This window comes from Podarcis pityusensis, assembly GCF_964106645.2.
Source record: "Podarcis pityusensis genome assembly, chromosome: 2".
Taxonomy (NCBI): Eukaryota; Metazoa; Chordata; class Lepidosauria; order Squamata; family Lacertidae; genus Podarcis; species Podarcis pityusensis.
Genome location: NC_138029.1, coordinates 3,017,360 through 3,035,622, shown reverse-complemented (window position 1 = coordinate 3,035,622; position 18,263 = coordinate 3,017,360). Strand labels below are relative to the sequence as shown.

Below are 18,263 nucleotides of genomic sequence, written 5' to 3'. Positions count from 1 at the left end.
GCCCCCTCCCAACAAAAATCCTGGCTACACCCAGGCTTACATTCTTGATATTTGGAGAGACATTAAGGGATCAAAACTGCTTATAACATTTTTCTTACCAGGCCACCAGATGAAGGATAATATAAGAAATATAATCGATGTTATAGAATATCTGGAGGTCAGGTATGAGAAACAAGCAGCTTTAATGTTTATAGACGCAGAAAAGGCCTTTGATAATATTTCATGGGCCTTCATGAAGAGGACAATAGAAATGATGAACTTTGGAGAGGCTTTCGGTAGAGGCAATATACTCGGACCGACAGGCTATTGTGAACAATGTGATTACGGAAAAATGTAAAATAACGAAGGGGACAAGGCAGGGGTGTCCCCTGTCACCATTATTATTTATTTTAGTGTTAGAGACCCTGGCATCCACAAACATTTTTTAAAAATTTCATTAGATATCATCTCCCAGAAAGCTTTTATTACCTTACAAGTCCACCACATGTGATAAAAGGTACCTTCTTTTTCTTTACATTTCCAGTCCGGTTGTGTTTTTTGTCTCATCCACAAAAAAGTGGATGAGACAATTAAAGGAATAACGGTAGGAAGTAAAGCATATAAATTAAAAGCTTTTGCAGATGACCTTGTGATTACTGTAGAAGATCCCAAGAATAGTTTACAAAAGGTTTTAGAGAGGATCCAGGAATCTGGACAGGTAGCAGGTTTTAAATTAAATAAAAACAAAACTAAGATCTTGGTGAAAAACATGGCAGAGCAATATAAAAAGGACTTACAAGAAGTTGCAGATTTATGCATACATTAAAAAGTTAAATACCTGAGGGTATGGCTGACAGCTAAGAATATACAGTGGTACCTCTGGATGCGAACGGGATCCATTCCGGAGCCCTGCTCACATCCTGAGTAGAATGCAACCCGAGACTGCGCGTCTGTGCATGCGTGGGTCGCGATTTGCTGCATCTGCGCATGCACGTGACGTCATTTTGAGTGTCTGCGCATGTGTGAGCAGCAAAACCTGGAAGTAACGCATTCCGTTACTTCCAGGTTGCCGCGGAGCGTAACCTGAAAACACTCAACCTGAAGCATATTTAACCCGAGGTATGACTGTAAATGTATTTAAAGAAAATTACATAAATTCTTGGAAAGAAATAGAGAAATTTAAAGATTTGGGGTAGGATGAATTTATATTTTTGGAGAAAGTATCAGTGATAAAAATGAATGTATCACCAAGAATGTTATTTTTATTTCAGTACACTTCAAGGAAGCAGTGCAGAGCAGCAGTGCAGTACACTTCAAGGAATGGCAAAAAAATATGTCTAGGTTTATCTGGCAGGGGAAGAAACCAAGGATAAAATATAAATTGCTAACAGATGCTGCCAGATTTAAAATGAGGTGTCCTGCATTTGCTGGATCCTGGAATGGATAACATTGAAAAATGCAGATATTTTAGATTTAGAAGGGCATGATAATAGTTTTGGATGGCATGCATATTTATGGTATGAAAAAGCAAAGGTACACAAAGGTTTTCAGAATCTTTTAATAAGAAAATTATTTCTTTATGGTATGGGAAAAATATAAAAACTTATTAGAACAAAAAAAACACCTTGGTGGCTTTCCCCTTTAGAAGCAATATCTCTGAAAAAACTGAATATGAGAAGTAATTGGCCAACATATAGAGAGCTGTTAACTGAAGCAGAACACCAGGTGAAACTAAAAGACTATCAGGGATTTATTAACAGATTGGTTTCAATCTGTAGGTAGCCGTGTTGGTCTGCTGTAGTCAAAACAAAACAAAACAAAACAAAACAAAACAAAATTCCTTCCAGTATCACCTTAGAGACCAACTATGTTAGTTATTGGTATGAGCTTTTGTGTGCATACACAATTCTTCAGATACACACGAAAACTCAGGAATCAAGAGGACAAAAACTTTATAAAAGAATGGGGGAAATTATAAGTTATTTAGGAGACCACTGTAAGCAGATGGAAACATTTCCAGGATTTTAATTATTCTTGTAATGTAACAAAAATGATTTCCCAAAAAACCCAAAACCTGCTTATAACATTTTTGTTTTGGTAGGGTCTTCCAGGGAATTCTGGTCTGAAAGGAGACTCAGGTGATCCCGGTCCACAGGTAGGTTGCTGGAGACGAATAGGCAGGGTCTTTAATTGCTATGGGATGGAGCAGAGAAATGCTGCCCACGTTGAATAGACAGGAAAGTTCTTTCCCTGCCACCTTCTCCAAGGGTGTCCTGCTTGCTGGCCTTGTGCTTGGATTGGGGGATTCCCACAGCTGAGGGAGGGGGAACTGGAGGCCCTCCAGTTGTTGGCTGCTCACGGCTCCCCTGCATCCTTGGCCATTGAGCATGCTGGCTGGGGCTGGTGGGAGCTGGAATCCAGCAACAGCCAGAGGACCACAGGTTCCCCATCCCTGACTTAGCAATTTAAACTTGCAGGCATTTCCTGCTGTGGTGGGGAAGCCCTTGCACTGCAGGGCTCTGGAATTACTTGCAAATGAGTTATGAAGCCCATTTTTTCAGTATGCTCTCCTTCTCCTTTCCCCCAAGTAGGCAGGGGTGAAAAGATCCCACCTCCTCAGGATCATGTACATCTCTCCCCTTTTGGATCTTTCATGTACATCCCTTTTGATTTTTTTCCTTGTGCTTTGCCTAATCTCTTCATCCCATACTGACAATTTCCTTCTCCTTTTTTCCTTTTTTTAAAAAATAGTTACTGCTTCCAGGCAGTAATATCCTGCTTCCAGGCCAAAAAAAAGGCTTTCACAGCAGCTTATGGTAAAAGCAATGATGGAATTCATTCAAACCATTGAAGCAGTAATACATAAAACAAAGCAGAGCTCCAGGGAGACAATAAGATTGCTTCCTAAGTAAGCAACGTCTTACCACCCTTCTCATTGCAGGTTGGGAATTTGCCAGCCTAGTTTCCCTCAGCAAGGTATCCCAAAATCAGGGACTGCACTAGAGGAGGCCTTCTGTTTGGCAGGGGATCCCAAAGCAGATCCTCTCCTACTTTGAATTGGGCCTGTATAATCTCACTGATGGTCAATGCAGTGTGTTCACTACAGCTGGCACAAGTAAGCAATCTTGCCATTGCATTCTGGACCCCCTGCAACATCTGGGGAAATGCAACTTTGTAAGATAAATGTTACAAGTCAAATCATAAGTTTCCATTGATGGCAAAAGCTTCCACATGTTAATCACAATTACAAAGGGCTCCATTCTTCTTCTAACATGGAGAAAAATCTTGAGGTGTTAGGAGAAGTGACATGTGAAGGTGTTAGGAGAGGTGACATCTTGATCTGAACTGTTTCCCTTCTTGTTACAGGGCTCACCTGGGATCCAGGGATCAATAGGGCCCCCAGGGAAAATTGGCAAGCGGGTAAGCACCTTTGCTCCAGGATCCCATCCATGGCTGAGTGACATTGCGTAATAATCCTGCCACCCCTTTCTCTCACCCTTTCCTTTCCTTTCTCAAAAAAGGGTCGCTCAGGAGCAGATGGTGCCAGAGGACTTCCAGGAGAAACTGGACCTAAGGTCTCTAGATCTTTCTTGAGGGGTGGAATTGGTGGAGGGGAGGGAGTGAATTCTAAGATGCCCAGTCCCACTGTGGGTTGACATTTCCTGCAGTTGGCACAACTAGTAGAGCTAAGACAAATGTTTTCAATTGGTATGTTGACATGGGATCATTTTCTTCCTTCCTTCCTTCCTTCCTTCCTTCCTTCCTTCCTTCCTTCCTTTCTTCCAATCAAAACTGCTTCCTCTGTATTTTATCCAAGTCCTGGAAACAAAACAAAAGTTGTCTAGGGACATGAGAAGAGTCCTCCTGATGGAACAGATCCAGGGCCTATTCCTCTCCTTTCAATACTGGCTGGCCAAAAGCTTCCACTCAGCCCACAAACAGGGCAGGAGGGGAACAGTCCTTCTCCATCGCCTGTCCTTAGCATCTGACTACAAAACAAAACAAAAAACCCCCTAGAATGTATAATTTTTTTAGCAGGAATTAATGGGATGAGCACTATAGTGCAAGAGCGCACCTCCAGAGAGCAGCCACATGGTAATATTGGGGAAGCATTGCAGAACACCCGCTAAAGCAGAATGATGTGTCAGCACACCAGTATAAATCCACCCCATGAACCACTATTGCAGCAATTACATATTGCAGAATTCATCTGCCAAAAAAGGTGGGGGAACCAACCAAACACCAGTTTAGACAGACAGACAGACAGACAGACAGACAGACAGATATAGATATTACACATACACATCACTCTACTGGGAATATATATATATGGAATATCCCCTTGCTGGGTTGTCAGGATGGATTTGATCATTACAACAAAGCTTTTTTGCACAATTAAAAGGATTGTAGGAATGAGAAACAAAGATCTTGGGGGATTTTAAAAGGAAGCATTTTCAATATAGGCAGACATGCTCAGTGGCCCAAATATTGGGCTCTCCTTGTGGTGCTAATGCTTCTTTCTTATAGGGTGACAGGGGCTTTGATGGGCTCCCAGGACTTCCTGGGGAAAAGGGAAACCAAGTAAGTATCTCCAAATATTTGTAATACCAGCGCTGCCTATTTTTGGTATCGTCTCTAATTCTTGCTTTACTTTTTACAGGGAGATGTAGGCAAGCCAGGCCCCCCTGGAGCTCCTGGTGAGAATGGCCCCAAGGTAAGCATGGATCCAAGGCATGGGGATGAAAACTCATAGCTGGAAAGTGCTGTTTTCTTTTAGAAGATGCAAGGAGTGTTGTTCTTTAGGAAAATACTGCACTTGCTCAAAACTGAATTGCATTGGCCCAAATGATTGTGACAATGAGCAGAGAAATGCGTGGTTAAGGCTGCTGTAGCATCACTAGGGTGGCCCAGTGCATTAAAGCTCAAGGGAAAAGGTGGAAAAGGATTGGATCAATATGTGGGATCATCTCACAAATCTATGGAAAGAGGAGATACTTGATCAGTTTCAAAGCAGACCAGAGGCACCATCTTCTTGAGAAGATTGATGGGGCCTGTGCATGTGTGTGACATCATGATGTCATGTGTGCAACATGGCATGATGCCACGCAATGCCAGGGGCGGAGCTGAACGCCCCCTGAATATTGAGGGGGCTTGGCCTCCTCCAAAAATACTTCAGGGGGCCTGAAACTGCCTTGGTCCCTAGGAGCTGGTGTGCTTGAAGCAGACATTATCACATTTATATTTGTGGCAGGGCCACTGCAATGCAAACGAGGTTCAGGTCTATGATACAAATTTGCATACAATTTGCTAATTTATATGTATAGAATGCTGTGAGAAATTAGTATGATGGATTTCACTAGCACTGTGCTTTTTGCAGTGCACCCAGCTGCTCTGTAAGTGAAATGATAGCATGAAATAAAATGTAAAGAAAGGGTAGGTGCAGGAAATCTTGGGCTTGCTGCAAAGCTTTGGCGCTCAAGCTCCAAGTGCCACCCCATAACATTGCCCCTTCTCTGTGGGTCTTCAAATGGTGTTCCATGGTATTGCTTCTCAGGGATTCTGCAATGAGGTCAGTCATACAGCAGACCAGCTTTTATGAAAGATGGCTTCCCCACCACTGCCAGCCTTCTCTTGCAATGTACAAATGTAGGGAGGTTATTAGACGCTTATGGGAGTTGATTAGAGCCTGTTTAGTGCCCATCATGAACTGGGTGCACCTTGGATCATGTCCCAGAATCCCCTGCACACAGAGGGATGCCACAGGAGACTGGTGATCCTCAGCAGACAGGTCAGTCTCAAAAGTATTCTCTGAAGACAGAAAGGGTCTATTTGGCGTCGGGTGGAAGCTGCTTAATACATTGGGGCCCTTAGGAGCAAAACACACCATCAGAAATATGGAGAAATTGAGGGTAGGGGTGGTGAGTGCACATTAAGAGGTTATTGTGTGTTTCCTCCTTGGGTTTTATCTGTGAATGAGTTTGTGAAAGCTGGGGAAACCAGCAGCTGGGGTGGACACAGCTCAGTACCCGGGTGGAGCTCTCACTCCACCTCCTTCTTTTCACAGGGCTCTGATGGTGAGCAAGGCCCCAGAGGACAGCCTGGGGAAGCTGTGAGTATCTGCCCACTCAGGATGCCTAGGTGCTCTGGGATGAAGTTGGCCTATGCCACTTCCGTGGGGGTGGGAAGCAGCAATGGAAACCAGGAACCTTCGGGGAAACATGCAGCCTTGCTGTAGTCTGGAATGTGAAATGACAGGTACAAGTGGGGGTATCATAAGCAACCTAACAACTGCCATAACGGCTGATTTTTTCTTTTTCTTTTTTTTTACAAAATGTACTTCAAGGAGATGGCACAAACTGCATGCTTTCAACAATTTTCCTGTCTTTCTAAAGCATTTGTTTCTGAGAAACGAATGAGATATTGTTATTAATGCCTTACCACCTTAAAGTAATAACCAGCTGTTATGCTCAAGTAATAACCATCGTAAGTCTCATTTTGGAAAATGAAAAATATAGGAAAGCCAGATAATGCAAGGCTTTAATGTGTTGTTTGCTGTCTTTTTTGAAATACCATGGCTGTGGGGGAAATAATTTTATAATTTATTGAATCAGTGCAATGGTGCTTTCTAATCTCCATGTTAATGTTGCAAAAATGTTATATTCTATCTAAAGCTACATTTTAAAATAAAAAGAAATAAAACCAATGACTAGGCCAGGCTAGATCAAATGTCCCTCTTAATCCTGCACTCTTTCTCTGCACTCATCCACACTTCAGTTTGGCCTGAGCTATCCAGGCACGGGTTCGAGAGGTTTTTCTTTCGTCCCACTGATTTCCCTGGGAAAACCTGGGGTTTACTGCTCAGTCAGAACAAACTCAACAGTAAACTGTGGGTTTTCTCAGGGAAACTGGCAGGACAAAATAAAAGCTTCTTGAATTTGTGCCTGGAAATCTCTGGACAAAGGGAAGTGTGGAAGACTGGCAGAACCAGTGGTAAAACTGTTTCTGGACCGAAGAACTTTAGGCTGCCATAGTGAAGTTGGATGTTCAAGTGCTCCCACATAAAAAAGAAAAAGCTATGTTTTTTCTGGGAAGGAGCCTTCTTCTTAAGATGTTCTTTTTTTATGTGCAGGGAATGTTTTGGTGGGGAAGCACTCAAATGTGCAACATTGCCACCTACTGCCTATAGTGGTACAGTCCAAGAGAAGATTCTCCTCCCCTCTGCCCAAGATTCTATACTGGGCTGCCCTCAGTGCCGGATTTATGTGTAAGCTAAACAAACTACAGCTTAGGGCCCCACTCTCTTGGGGGCCCCCAAAAAATTAAAGAAAAAAAAACTGGATGTACATTTCCAAAATGTAAGATAAAAAACAAATAAAATAAAACCGACATACAGCAACAGTGTTTTGTGTTGTGTCGGCTCCTATGATGTAAGTAATGGGCCCCGCCTGCTATATAAAGGGCCCCATTACCTTCAGTAGCTTAGGGACTCATCAAACCTAAATTTGGCCCTGGCTACCCTAAAGGCATTCTTCCTGAATCTGTCTGATGCATTTTTAAGGCCATTTATACTGAGGGGAGATGAAGCACCTGCTCAGGTGCTAGGACCTTCTTATTGGCAGCTGCTGGCAGAGGGCAGGGAACAGAACATTGTGACAACATAATGCAAAGTGAGGCATGACAGACATTGCAGAAGTGGAGAGAAGGGAGGACCTTTACTGTAATGTCTACCTCTTTGGGGTTGCATTCCATTATAGGAACACCACAATTTTCCATAAATTTGATTCTGCGTGTTCATTGCAAGTATAGTCTTTGCTGCAAGTTTTCTTTTTTTAAAAAAAATAATTTTTATTAAAGTTTTGAACAACAAAGAAAGAAAAGAAAAACATACACAGTATATATAACAAAAACACACCAAAAAAAAAGCAAGATTCAACAATAAAAGAACAAAAAACATAACAATTAAAAACAATATCTCTTTTCCATTTCCGTTTTTTAGTTACTTATTTTCTGGACTTCCTCATACCTCCCTCTTTTGTATTCCAATCCAAATTGTTTGTCCAGCAATTTCTTTTCCACTTTTTTAATCCCAATCTTTAGCTTTAATAAGATATTGAAATATATAACTTCAACTTCTTTAAACCTGATCTTTGGTCTTAGTATCATATAACGTTAAAATTTTCCCTCTTAATATCAAATTTCCATTTCTTTAAACATCTTTAATCCTAATCTTTAATCTTAGTCTATCATTAACTTTAACCTGTACAGCTGGAAACCGCTTATTTTCAGTCCAACATCACTCTAACATTCTTTAATTTTGCAATGTTTCTGAAGATAGTCTTTGAATTTCTTCCAATCTTCCTCCATCAACTCTTCTCCCTGGTCACGGATTCTACCAGTCATTTCCGCCAATTCCATATAGTCTGTAAATTTCATCTGCCATTCCTCCAGCGTGGGAAGTTCTTGTGTCTTCCAGTACTTTGCGATGAGTATTCTTGCTGCTGTTGTTGCATACATAAAGAAAGTTCTATCCTTTTTTAACACCATTTGGCCTACTATGCCCAGGAGAAAGGCCTCTGGTTTCTTAGGGAAGGTATACTTAAATACCTTTTTTAATTCATTATATCTCATTTCCCAGAAAGCCTTAATCTTTGGGCACGTCTTTGCTGCAAGTTTTCTAGCATGCACTTCTGGGATGGATAAAGGTTTGCAAAAGGAGGCTCCACTGAAAATAAAATAACGGTTGGGGCACACTTGTCAGAGAATGCAGAAAGGCCTTCAGAAGAACATGCAGTGCACATTATTTAGGCATCACTAACATGTCCCTCTTTTTTCCTAGGGTATCCGTGGTTTGGCTGGCTCACGAGGTGCTCCTGGTCCCCCAGGCCAGATGGTATGAATCCTTTTTCCTCTCCCCTTCCTGCGCTTGGCGAAAACAGAAATGAATTCAAGGGGAGGGTTGGACTAGGGGGCATCTTCGTCCTTCCAATTCTGTAATTATTCCATGGTTCAGTGAATGGGAAGAATAGCATTAAGAGGCAACGTTTAACACATCTGAATTCCTGCTCTGCTATTTACAACTCAAAACTTGACCTTACCATTTGAATTTGGGGCATTGTTTAACTTTCAAATTTTGAGTTTGGTTTTGAGATTTGCTTTTGATGTTGTGGTATTTATGTATGTATTTAAGGCCCAGTGCAGATATAACATCTCCCAATCCTCATTTAGGAGATTAGACATGTGCTGTAGATTTGCTTTCTCCCTTCCCTCTTCTCTTCCAAATGAACATTGTCTGCTCTTTCATGGTTTGTTTTAACCACAGTTTAGCATCACCCTGCACAAGTGCTAGCCATTGGCTGTGCCCAGATGGGTGCATTATCTTGCAAATGGGTCATTCTCCATGTTTTTTCACTCATATAAATTTCTGTTCCTCTGCTTGCCATCCCCCAGCTCTGTGCTTGGCAGAAAATATCCTGAGTATGTTGTTGTTTTGCCTCTCTCCTCGGTCACCCTTCCCCCAGTTAGTTTACAGAACTAAACTTGTTTGTTTGTTTTTTTTAAAAAAGAAAAGTATTTTTGTACACTTCTGATGTAATAGGATTGTGCAAGATCTGTAATAATAAAAACAAATAGGCAGTGCTTTAGTGCTTAGAGTGAGCGTGTGCATGGGCCAAGCTTCCTGTAAATTTAGAAAATTCCTCTCCCAGGCTTCTACAACTGTCTTCCAACTTCAGCTTAAAGCTCCCCAGATCTGATCATGTTGCTGGGAGAGAGATGAATCAGTTGCACTGTGTTCTCAAACCTCTCCAAAAGTCTCCTGCAGCATTTCAGAAGTTTGGGGGCATTCACGTTTGCCATTTCCAGCTGACAGCTCAATGCCCTAGGGCAGTGGTTCCTAATTAGCTAAGTACTGCAGACCTCCTGTTTTTCAAAAGCGTAGCCTTAACCCCCATACTCTTGAAAATTTTCATATCTCTACATACCCTCCAACATGTCCCAGTAAAAAACCAGGATGCATGTTTTGAGGTGCCATCAGAGTATGGCACCCAAAAATGGGATGTCCCGTTTTCAGGACAATTGAGGGGTATGGAATCTCTGTGGTAGTTTTTGTTATGTGAATGGTGCCGCAGACCCCCTGGGTGGGTTACATGGACCCCCTGGGGTCCGCGGACCACCAATTGGGATCCACTGCCCTAGTACTTCCTCCTACAGCTGCAAAGGCTCTTAGAAAACAGCAAGAGGCTTCCATCCCCCTCTCAGCAACACTATTCCCAAGGTGCTTTAAGGTGAAGGTCAGTTGGAGATGGCTGGGAAAGAAGAATTACCCTAGTTTACAAGAAGACTGGCACACGCTTGCTGTCCCTCTCTATTCAGAGGACTAACTGGACCCAAGCATTTATTTTTAGAGAATTTGTGCAAGTCTGCTCATGCAAGGAGCAAACAGAAGAAGGGTTATGGCAATAGACACCACACAGTGAAGGTGAGACACAGACACACACACACACACACACACACACACTGCACCAAGGAGCACAAGGAGCATGATGGGATATTTGTTATGACTGGATTTTCTACAGTAAGGAAAATTCTGAATTGAAGGAGGAAAAAGTACAGGCTGGCATTTTGAGGAGGATGACGTCATGTGGATGGTGTGGATGATGTGAAAAGCTTCCAGGCATGAGCAGCACAAAGTCCACAGTAAACTGTTGTGTGGAATGGCCTATCGTTAGCATGAGCCAGGATTGTGCTAATAACTGGTTTGAAAAAGGGGTTTAGAGAGAATTTGCAAGCTGTGCTGTTAAGCATGAGCCTCACAGCACACACAGCAATACCCTATAGTTAAATTAGATAATGGAAGGGAGAGGGGCATTCACATGGGAGATTGGAGGAGTGAAGAATCATGTGAGTGATTAGCAAACTCATAATTTGATAACTGTGACCAGGAGATTGGAAATATTACATCTGCATTGGGTCTGAAGGGCAGAACTCACATTTCAGTGGCAAAATGCCAATGACTTCTCAGAGTAGCAGCCCAAAACAAAACAAAAAGCCCAAATGGAGACTAAATCTGAGAATCCTGAAGTTAGAATTTGGAGCTTCCTGTTTTGAAACTGAAAAACAAGAAGTAGTTCATAAGACTCTAATAGGGGTGCCATATATCAAACAGTGAAAATCCGGACAGAGAAGTTGTTGAGCTTTTGACGGTGGGGCAAAGTTGTTGAGTTTAGCGATTTCTACCCAGACACTACTTCTGACTTCAGTATTCTGGATATGTCCAGGAAATTCTCGACGTATGGCAACCCTAGATTCTGATACAGTTTCATTCTTGGCACGTCTTTTGAGTTTGTTCTCTGTTGTGTGTTCCCATCCCGTAGGGTGTCAGCGGTATTGATGGGGCCCCTGGACACAAAGGGAACTTGGTAAGAGACACAGACAGTTGTGAATTTCCCTGGTTTATGGTAAAGGGAAAAGTTGACTATGCTCATGTGATAAGGCAGGATGGCTCCTGACAATCCTGCTTTTGTGTGTCACATTCCTCCAACCAAGGGTTCATCTTCTGCAATGGGTAATCTTCCTCCTCCCTAGGCGGACCCCGCCTGTGTTGCAGGACAGTCCACCCTGTTCTATCAAGAAATTTCTCGTCTTGCCCAGTAGCTCAAAATGTGGATAGACAGGCCTCAATTTGCTGTATCTTCTCTTCCAGCAAGGCAACCAGCCTGCACTTGCTGCAGATGTAGTTTTGCACATTCCTGGCAGGAAAACAAACGTGTCACAGGTGTTGCGGTCATGGCAGCAGCTCCCTCACCATCCATGTCTCTTGGTCCCATGTACACCATGAGACAGCGCTCTGGGCCTCCCTTTCATAGCACCCTTGCAAATGCCCCTGTTCACCTAGAATTTAATTCCTACTATTCTGTGGAATATGCTGTTTACTGGAATGAGATCCGGAATATGTAAAGGAATAATAAAGGAAATTGGTCCATTGAGTATGTGAAGCAGAGTGCATTTTCTTAAGGTCTCCTCCATAGATCTGTGCTTAGGAGGTCTTCCAGTGGGCTTAAGCTTTGGAAACACTCAAATTTCAAGCTTTCATTTTGATTTAAAACATTGTAACCTAATCTACAGTACAAAGTTTGAGATCATCACAAAAGATGCACCAAGAAGGGCAACCTACAAACTAGTCCAGTCATTTTGATTTAGTAATCTAATTTTAAAGGAGTCTTTGCACGATACCAATGGGATTCTAACCCAGTCAGAATTCTTTTGGCCTATCTCAGATTTTAGCCTCTGAATTAGTTGCTTAATTGGAGGATGCATATCCAGAAAAACATAAGATCCAGCTGAAAGAGTGCATTTAGGTGCTTTCATTATGCGTGAAGTCATGGGGAGGTGGCTGCATTTATAGTGCAAATTCACACATGAATGCTGAGATTTCTGCAGGGTGGTATTTTTTATTTTTTATTACAAGGCAATTTAATTCAGTAAGTAAAATCACACAAAGAGGAAGTATGCCATGAAGTCATTCCATTTGTGTAAGGACTTCCACTTGTGCATCGGAACCTCCCCTCCCTCTCTTCTCCCTGCCCCCTGATCTGCTCCAGTGCGTTGGGGGAATCCCCAGAATAAATTTGGGGGGCACACATAGGGAGGAGAGGAAGAAGAGGTTCTGTTGCACAAAAAGTCCTTGCATAACTGGGACAATTTTGTTGGATCCAACCCATAGTTTTCAATCAAGCTTTCAATTTTGTAATTCATATAGTTCCTAAACAAAGTACATGCTAACTTGCTGCTGTAACAATTAACACATGCTGATTTGCAGCTAAATGCAGCCTTTATGCTACTGAGGAGCATAATCCAAAATCTTTATTCATGTGGCCCACATCCTTTTGCACTGCAGAATTATGTCTCCTTAGAGACAAGAGAGTCAATTGTGAAATAATGGATGTCTTGTTTTGCTTTCTGTGCACTTGGAAGGACATTGTAAACAAGATCACTCATTCTGAAGATGAAGGCTACAATATTACCACAGAATTAGGTGTGCTCCTCCAGCATATTTAAATCCATTGCTGGATTGTGGCCTAAATGTCCAGAAAAGCCTAGAAGCAACATATAGTAATTACTGTACAAAACGGTGCTTTTGTTGATTTGTTTCCATCTGATAGATCATAAGCACTCATGTTCTTTGCCTATCATGCAGTTTAATTATTTGGACTGGAGCAATAAATAGGTTAGCTCAGGTTAGCTCAGCGAGGTTAGACGAGCCGGTTCCTAATCTCTGTGCAGAATTTTGTAACTACACTGAGGTGCTTCTACTTACCTTTATATGAAATCAGACCCCAGCTCAATCAGATAACTGCTGAGGAAGGTTTAGAAGTGGTAAATGCAGCCCAGCATCATAGTGCCAGTATCCCAGATGGTCAAAGACACAAACCTTCCCCTTTTCACACTTTTCATTTTTCAAATCCCTCCAGCAAATTTAGCCACAATTTTGTAGAACTTTGTGTGTTGTCTCTTTTGCTCTATGCTACTTATGTAGCTGTAGCTGTATATGCACAGAATATTGATTGACTGCAGGATTTCATGTCCCCAGGGCATTCAAGGTGAACCAGGCCCCCCTGGACAGCAGGGAAACCCTGGATCTCAGGTGTGTGTTTTTCACTACAGCATATGTGTATGTGATGTGGGGAGGGTAAATTAGATGTGATAGAAACATACTGAACCTTTCTTAAAACAGCAACAAACAGTTGATACTGTGTGTGTTTGGGGGGGGGGGGGTAATTTTGAAGGGACTGTGGCATGCTCTGGCCAGGGGCAGCTAACTCTTTACTCCCAACTATGGTCTCGACATAAATGTTCTCTGCACATAGCTGCTGTTAGCCCCAGGGTTGAAGGTCCCCTTAGCATCTACTTCAGTCCTGAGAGTGATAGCCAAGGGTACTAGGGTTGGGCTTCATTGGGTAAAGACTGGGGAACATAAAACATGTGGAAACATAAACAGCTCGTAAGATGTGATAAGAGCCTGCTTTGTTCCCTCCTTTACAGGTGAAATGACAGGCAGGCACACCAGCAAATTGAATGCTGGTTCAGCCATCAGTCCCCCCACTCACATTTCAGATGCACAGTGCACCTACTTATTTTTTAAAGTACTACCTGAATATTCTCATCATGGGGGAGCACCTTTCTGATATCTTGGGGGTCTTCAAATCAGTGCTGTGCACAGCTGATCTACTTGAAACCTGCTCCCCTGCCCCAAGCTTAACTCTGGAGGAGAGAATGTATGTTTAAAATTGAACAGAGCAGCCTAAGTGTTCTGAAATCTGTCTTCACCTGTAGAAGCATCAGGAATGTAGGACTGTCCCCCCCCCTTTTAATTAATGTTTGCCTCATCCCCTCTAATTTGCTTCTTTCTCATAGGGTCTGCCTGGTCCCCAGGGTCCTGTTGGGCTTCCAGGCGAAAAGGTGAGTTGGAGCATGGATGTTTTGAGCCTCAGCATGAAAATATTGCTTATGGGGTGGGTGGGTGGGTGTGTTTTAGAGGCCTGCTTTGGAATGTACTGGTTGGCCTGTTGCAGTGTGTCCAGATCTCTGAGCTGTACTAGAAAATCCCTGTTCACAAAGCATTTCTTGCTACTGTCGGGATTCACACCTCCTTTGCCATTCACATTTAAAAGGACAAGTTATGGGACAAACACATTTACATCACAGTCCCTATTTTCCTGCTCTGCCTTGAGCAAGACAGGATTCAAATAGTGCCTTGTTGACCATCCCTTTTCTTCCTTGCAGGGCCCACAAGGAAAACCAGGGATACCAGGAATGCCTGGGGTGGATGGACCTCCAGTAAGTCCCAAGGATCCACAAACCGTACATGACAATGGGTGTTTCCTTCTGTAGTTGCTGCAACATCTGGATCAGCGGTGGCTGGTGCCCATTGTGACTGGCAGGGTAGACATTAGGGACACAAACAGAGGTTGAGCCAGAGCCCATGACAGGCAGAGCCAACTAATTATAGTGGCCCCCTCCCACCTTCCTTCCTGCTGAGTTCTGCAAGGGCAACACTTGGGCTCATCCACATTTCGGTTTGCCATGGCACTTTCCTCCAGGAAAACCCTCTCTTTACCACTGAATCGGATCAAATGTCAGTTGGGTTTTCTGCAGATTGACCTTTGCTCTGATTCAGTGGCAAAGAACAGGTTTTCCTGGGGAAAGCGGCGGCAAATGGAAAACCATTCAGACTTCTGCCTAGAAAGCATGGGACAGCAGAAAACCGCTTGGATTTGTGCTTTCTAGGCTTGGAGCAAGTGGAAGTGTGGATGAGCCTTTAGACTAAGGAGCTGGCAGGCAGGGTCAAACTCTGGACCAGTTGTAAACAGGAAGGCAGGCAGGTGGGGGGCAGGCTGAGTTTGGTAGGTTTAGTTCACCCTAATGTATCAACATGCATTCTCACTCGCGGGATCATCGCCTTGTTGTGGTGAGTGGGCTTGCACGTTCCTATGACCCTTGTGAGCGAAGCCGTCAGGAATCTCGTACTCCCAGCAGGGTCACCCAAAGCGGTAAGGTCAAAGGGAGGAGCTAGGCAAAGAATGATCCAAAAAGTCCTCAACAGCAGAACAGGTGGATGATAACAAGTGGTATGTTACAACAGCTGTGAGGCGATGAAGGCTGCAGCAGATAAAAATCTACCAGTTGTCATGATCCTCATGCCATTGGAATAGAGCCTTACTGCAAAACTGGGCTGGTGAGCGTGCACTGATCTACACACGTAAAACAAATTTACGCACAGGTGTCTTCCAAAAACCCATCCCAAACCCAAACCCAAAAAAGTCCCATGGCAATCGGCAGATGGTAATGGGGCAAGACTGTAAAATCTGGAAGCCCCTAGTCATGAACCGGCACCTGGGCAGTGGATACAGATTCAGTCTCTCTGACTCAAGGAGTGAGGCAGTTGAGCAGCCCTACTTAGGATCCACTCTGCTCACCCCCAAAAGGGGGAGGGGCTAGAAAATGTGCCCTAAGCATAGTCTGCCTCCCCTTTCCCCCTGACTGGATTACTGCACCCAGTGGGGTGCACCCAGCGGTCATAAAGGACAACTGAACTTTGGAACATGGAATATACAGACTTTGTCGGATAACACAGATAATGAGCATCCCAAATGCAGAACTGCCATCATTGCGGGAGAGCTGTGACGTTTTAACATTGATATTGCAGTGCTTCAAGAAACTCGAAGAGCAGGTGAGGGACTACTGAAGGAAGAAAAAGGAGGTTACACATTCTTCTGGAAAGGTCTACCTGAACAAGAACGTCAAATACATGGAGTAGGCTTTGCTATCATAAACGATCTTGTGAGGCTCTTGTCAGAAGTCCCTACCGGCATTAATGAGTGACTTTCAACCCTTCGAATAAAAACTAACATTCTACTATTTTAAGTGCTTATGCACCAACACTGGATGCTGATGAAGACATTAAAGAAAAATGTTACTCTCAGCTGGATACCATCCTATCAGAGACACCTAAGAACATAAAAGACACCTAAGACACATAAAATTATCCTCCTGGGTGATTTTAATGCAAGAGTTGGCCAAGATTTCAATCTGTGGCCTGGGACCAGGGCTGTAGCTAGCTGCTCTGGCACCTGGAGAGGCAGGGGCGAGGCGATCCACGCACAGGAACACTGCGGTGATCCGCCCGGGGGGGCAGCACAGTGAGCTACCTACAGAGTCTGCCTGGCGGATGCAAGCCCCACGCTGCCATTTTGGACAATGTGGGGCCCCAAGCCACCGCGTCAGTCCCAGGGGAGATGCATGGCTCAGGCGTGCTGCAGGCCCCGCGGTAAGTGCTGCCTCCGTGGTGTGCCATTTTGTCACTCCCTCAGGGATAACACCTGGGGTGGACTGCACCCCCCGCACCTCCCTTCCCACGCCCCTGCCTGGGACTATTGGGAAAGAAGGAATTGGCAACAGCAACCAGACTGGAATCTTACTTTTGACGATATGTGCAGCACACAACCTTGTTATTACCAACAGACTCTTTAGACAAAAAACATAAAACATCTTGGAGGCACCCCCGTTCAAACCACTGGCACCTCTGAGACTTTGTAATTGTCCGAGCTGAAGATCTCCATGATGTGCTCCTTACCAGAGCTATGATGAGTGCCGATAACTGCTGGGCAGATCACTGATTAATGCACTCCACAATGGCTATCAAGATTATACCTCAACACAGGCTTCAAGGAAGGAAACCAAGGTGCAAAATGAACACTCAAGCCCTTCAAGATCCTGTTAAGCAGGACTGCTTCCAAATGACTCTTAAGGACCATCTGCTTTTGGTGTTCCCTGGTAACAACAAGGAACACTGGACCAAGCTAAAAACATCCATTACTGCAGTCTGTGAACAAACTATTGGATACCAAACCAAGAAACAGCAGGACTGGTTTGATAAGAATGACAGTGAGATTGAATGCATTATTGACAAGAAAAATAAGGCCTTTTAGATCTTGCAAAGAGATAGAAACTGCTCCACTAAGAAAAAAAACCTATGTGAATGCTAAGGCTGAAATTAAAGAAGAACGAAACAACTAAAGAACACCTGGTGGATAAAAAAGTTCAAGAGATCCAGCACTTAGTCAACACTCATGATGCACAGAGTTTCTTTAAAGCCACAAAGACCATCTATGGGCCAATAAATCATGGCATATGACCCCTACACTCAACAGATGGTACCACACTTCTAAAAGATAAGCTATTGTACTGCGCTGGAAAGAACATTACCAACATCTCCTTAATTGCATCTCCCCCATAGCTGCTGAGGTCCTCTCACAAATTCTGCAAAAACAAATTAGAGATGAGCATGTAGTATTTCAAATCGGGAGAGCTGTGTACAGCTATTAACCAAATGAAAAACAACAAAACCAGCAGACCTGATGGGATACCTGCTAAAGTCTTCAAAGTGGGCGGAATCAAACTTGCACAACAACTTTACAAGCTCAGCAAAAAAATTAGAGAGAGAGGAGATCCCAGCAGACTTTAGAGATGCCAAAATTCTCAGTCTCTTTAAAAAAGGTAACAGAATGGATTGTGGAAACTACCAAGGCATCTCTTTATTAGCTGCAGCCAGCAAAATTCTTGCAAGGATCTTAGCAAACCGTCTATTAACAATATCTGAGGTGACCCTTCCTGAATCCCAAAATGGTTTTAGACCTTCTAGGGTGACAGTGGACATGATTTTACCAACTGACAGCTTCAAGAAAAATGCAGAAAGCAAAACCAACCCCTGTATACGACCTGATTAA

The 18,263-nt window shown here is 43.4% G+C and overlaps 1 protein-coding gene across 5 annotated transcripts in view; it reads left to right on the top strand.

The window, feature by feature from the left end:
* The window catches only part of COL5A3 (collagen type V alpha 3 chain), a 121,912-nt gene that overhangs the window by 52,607 nt on the left and 51,042 nt on the right, over nt 1-18,263 (top strand). For all 5 annotated transcript variants that reach the window (XM_080989583.1, XM_080989584.1, XM_080989586.1 and 2 more), the window contains 11 exons: nt 2,081-2,134; nt 3,346-3,399; nt 3,501-3,554; nt 4,507-4,560; nt 4,640-4,693; nt 6,044-6,088; nt 8,816-8,869; nt 11,352-11,396; nt 13,568-13,621; nt 14,392-14,436; nt 14,761-14,814. In XM_080989583.1, the coding sequence (XP_080845709.1) occupies nt 2,081-2,134; nt 3,346-3,399; nt 3,501-3,554; nt 4,507-4,560; nt 4,640-4,693; nt 6,044-6,088; nt 8,816-8,869; nt 11,352-11,396; nt 13,568-13,621; nt 14,392-14,436; nt 14,761-14,814 (567 nt within the window). The remainder of the gene's footprint in view (nt 1-2,080; nt 2,135-3,345; nt 3,400-3,500; nt 3,555-4,506; nt 4,561-4,639; nt 4,694-6,043; nt 6,089-8,815; nt 8,870-11,351; nt 11,397-13,567; nt 13,622-14,391; nt 14,437-14,760; nt 14,815-18,263) is intronic.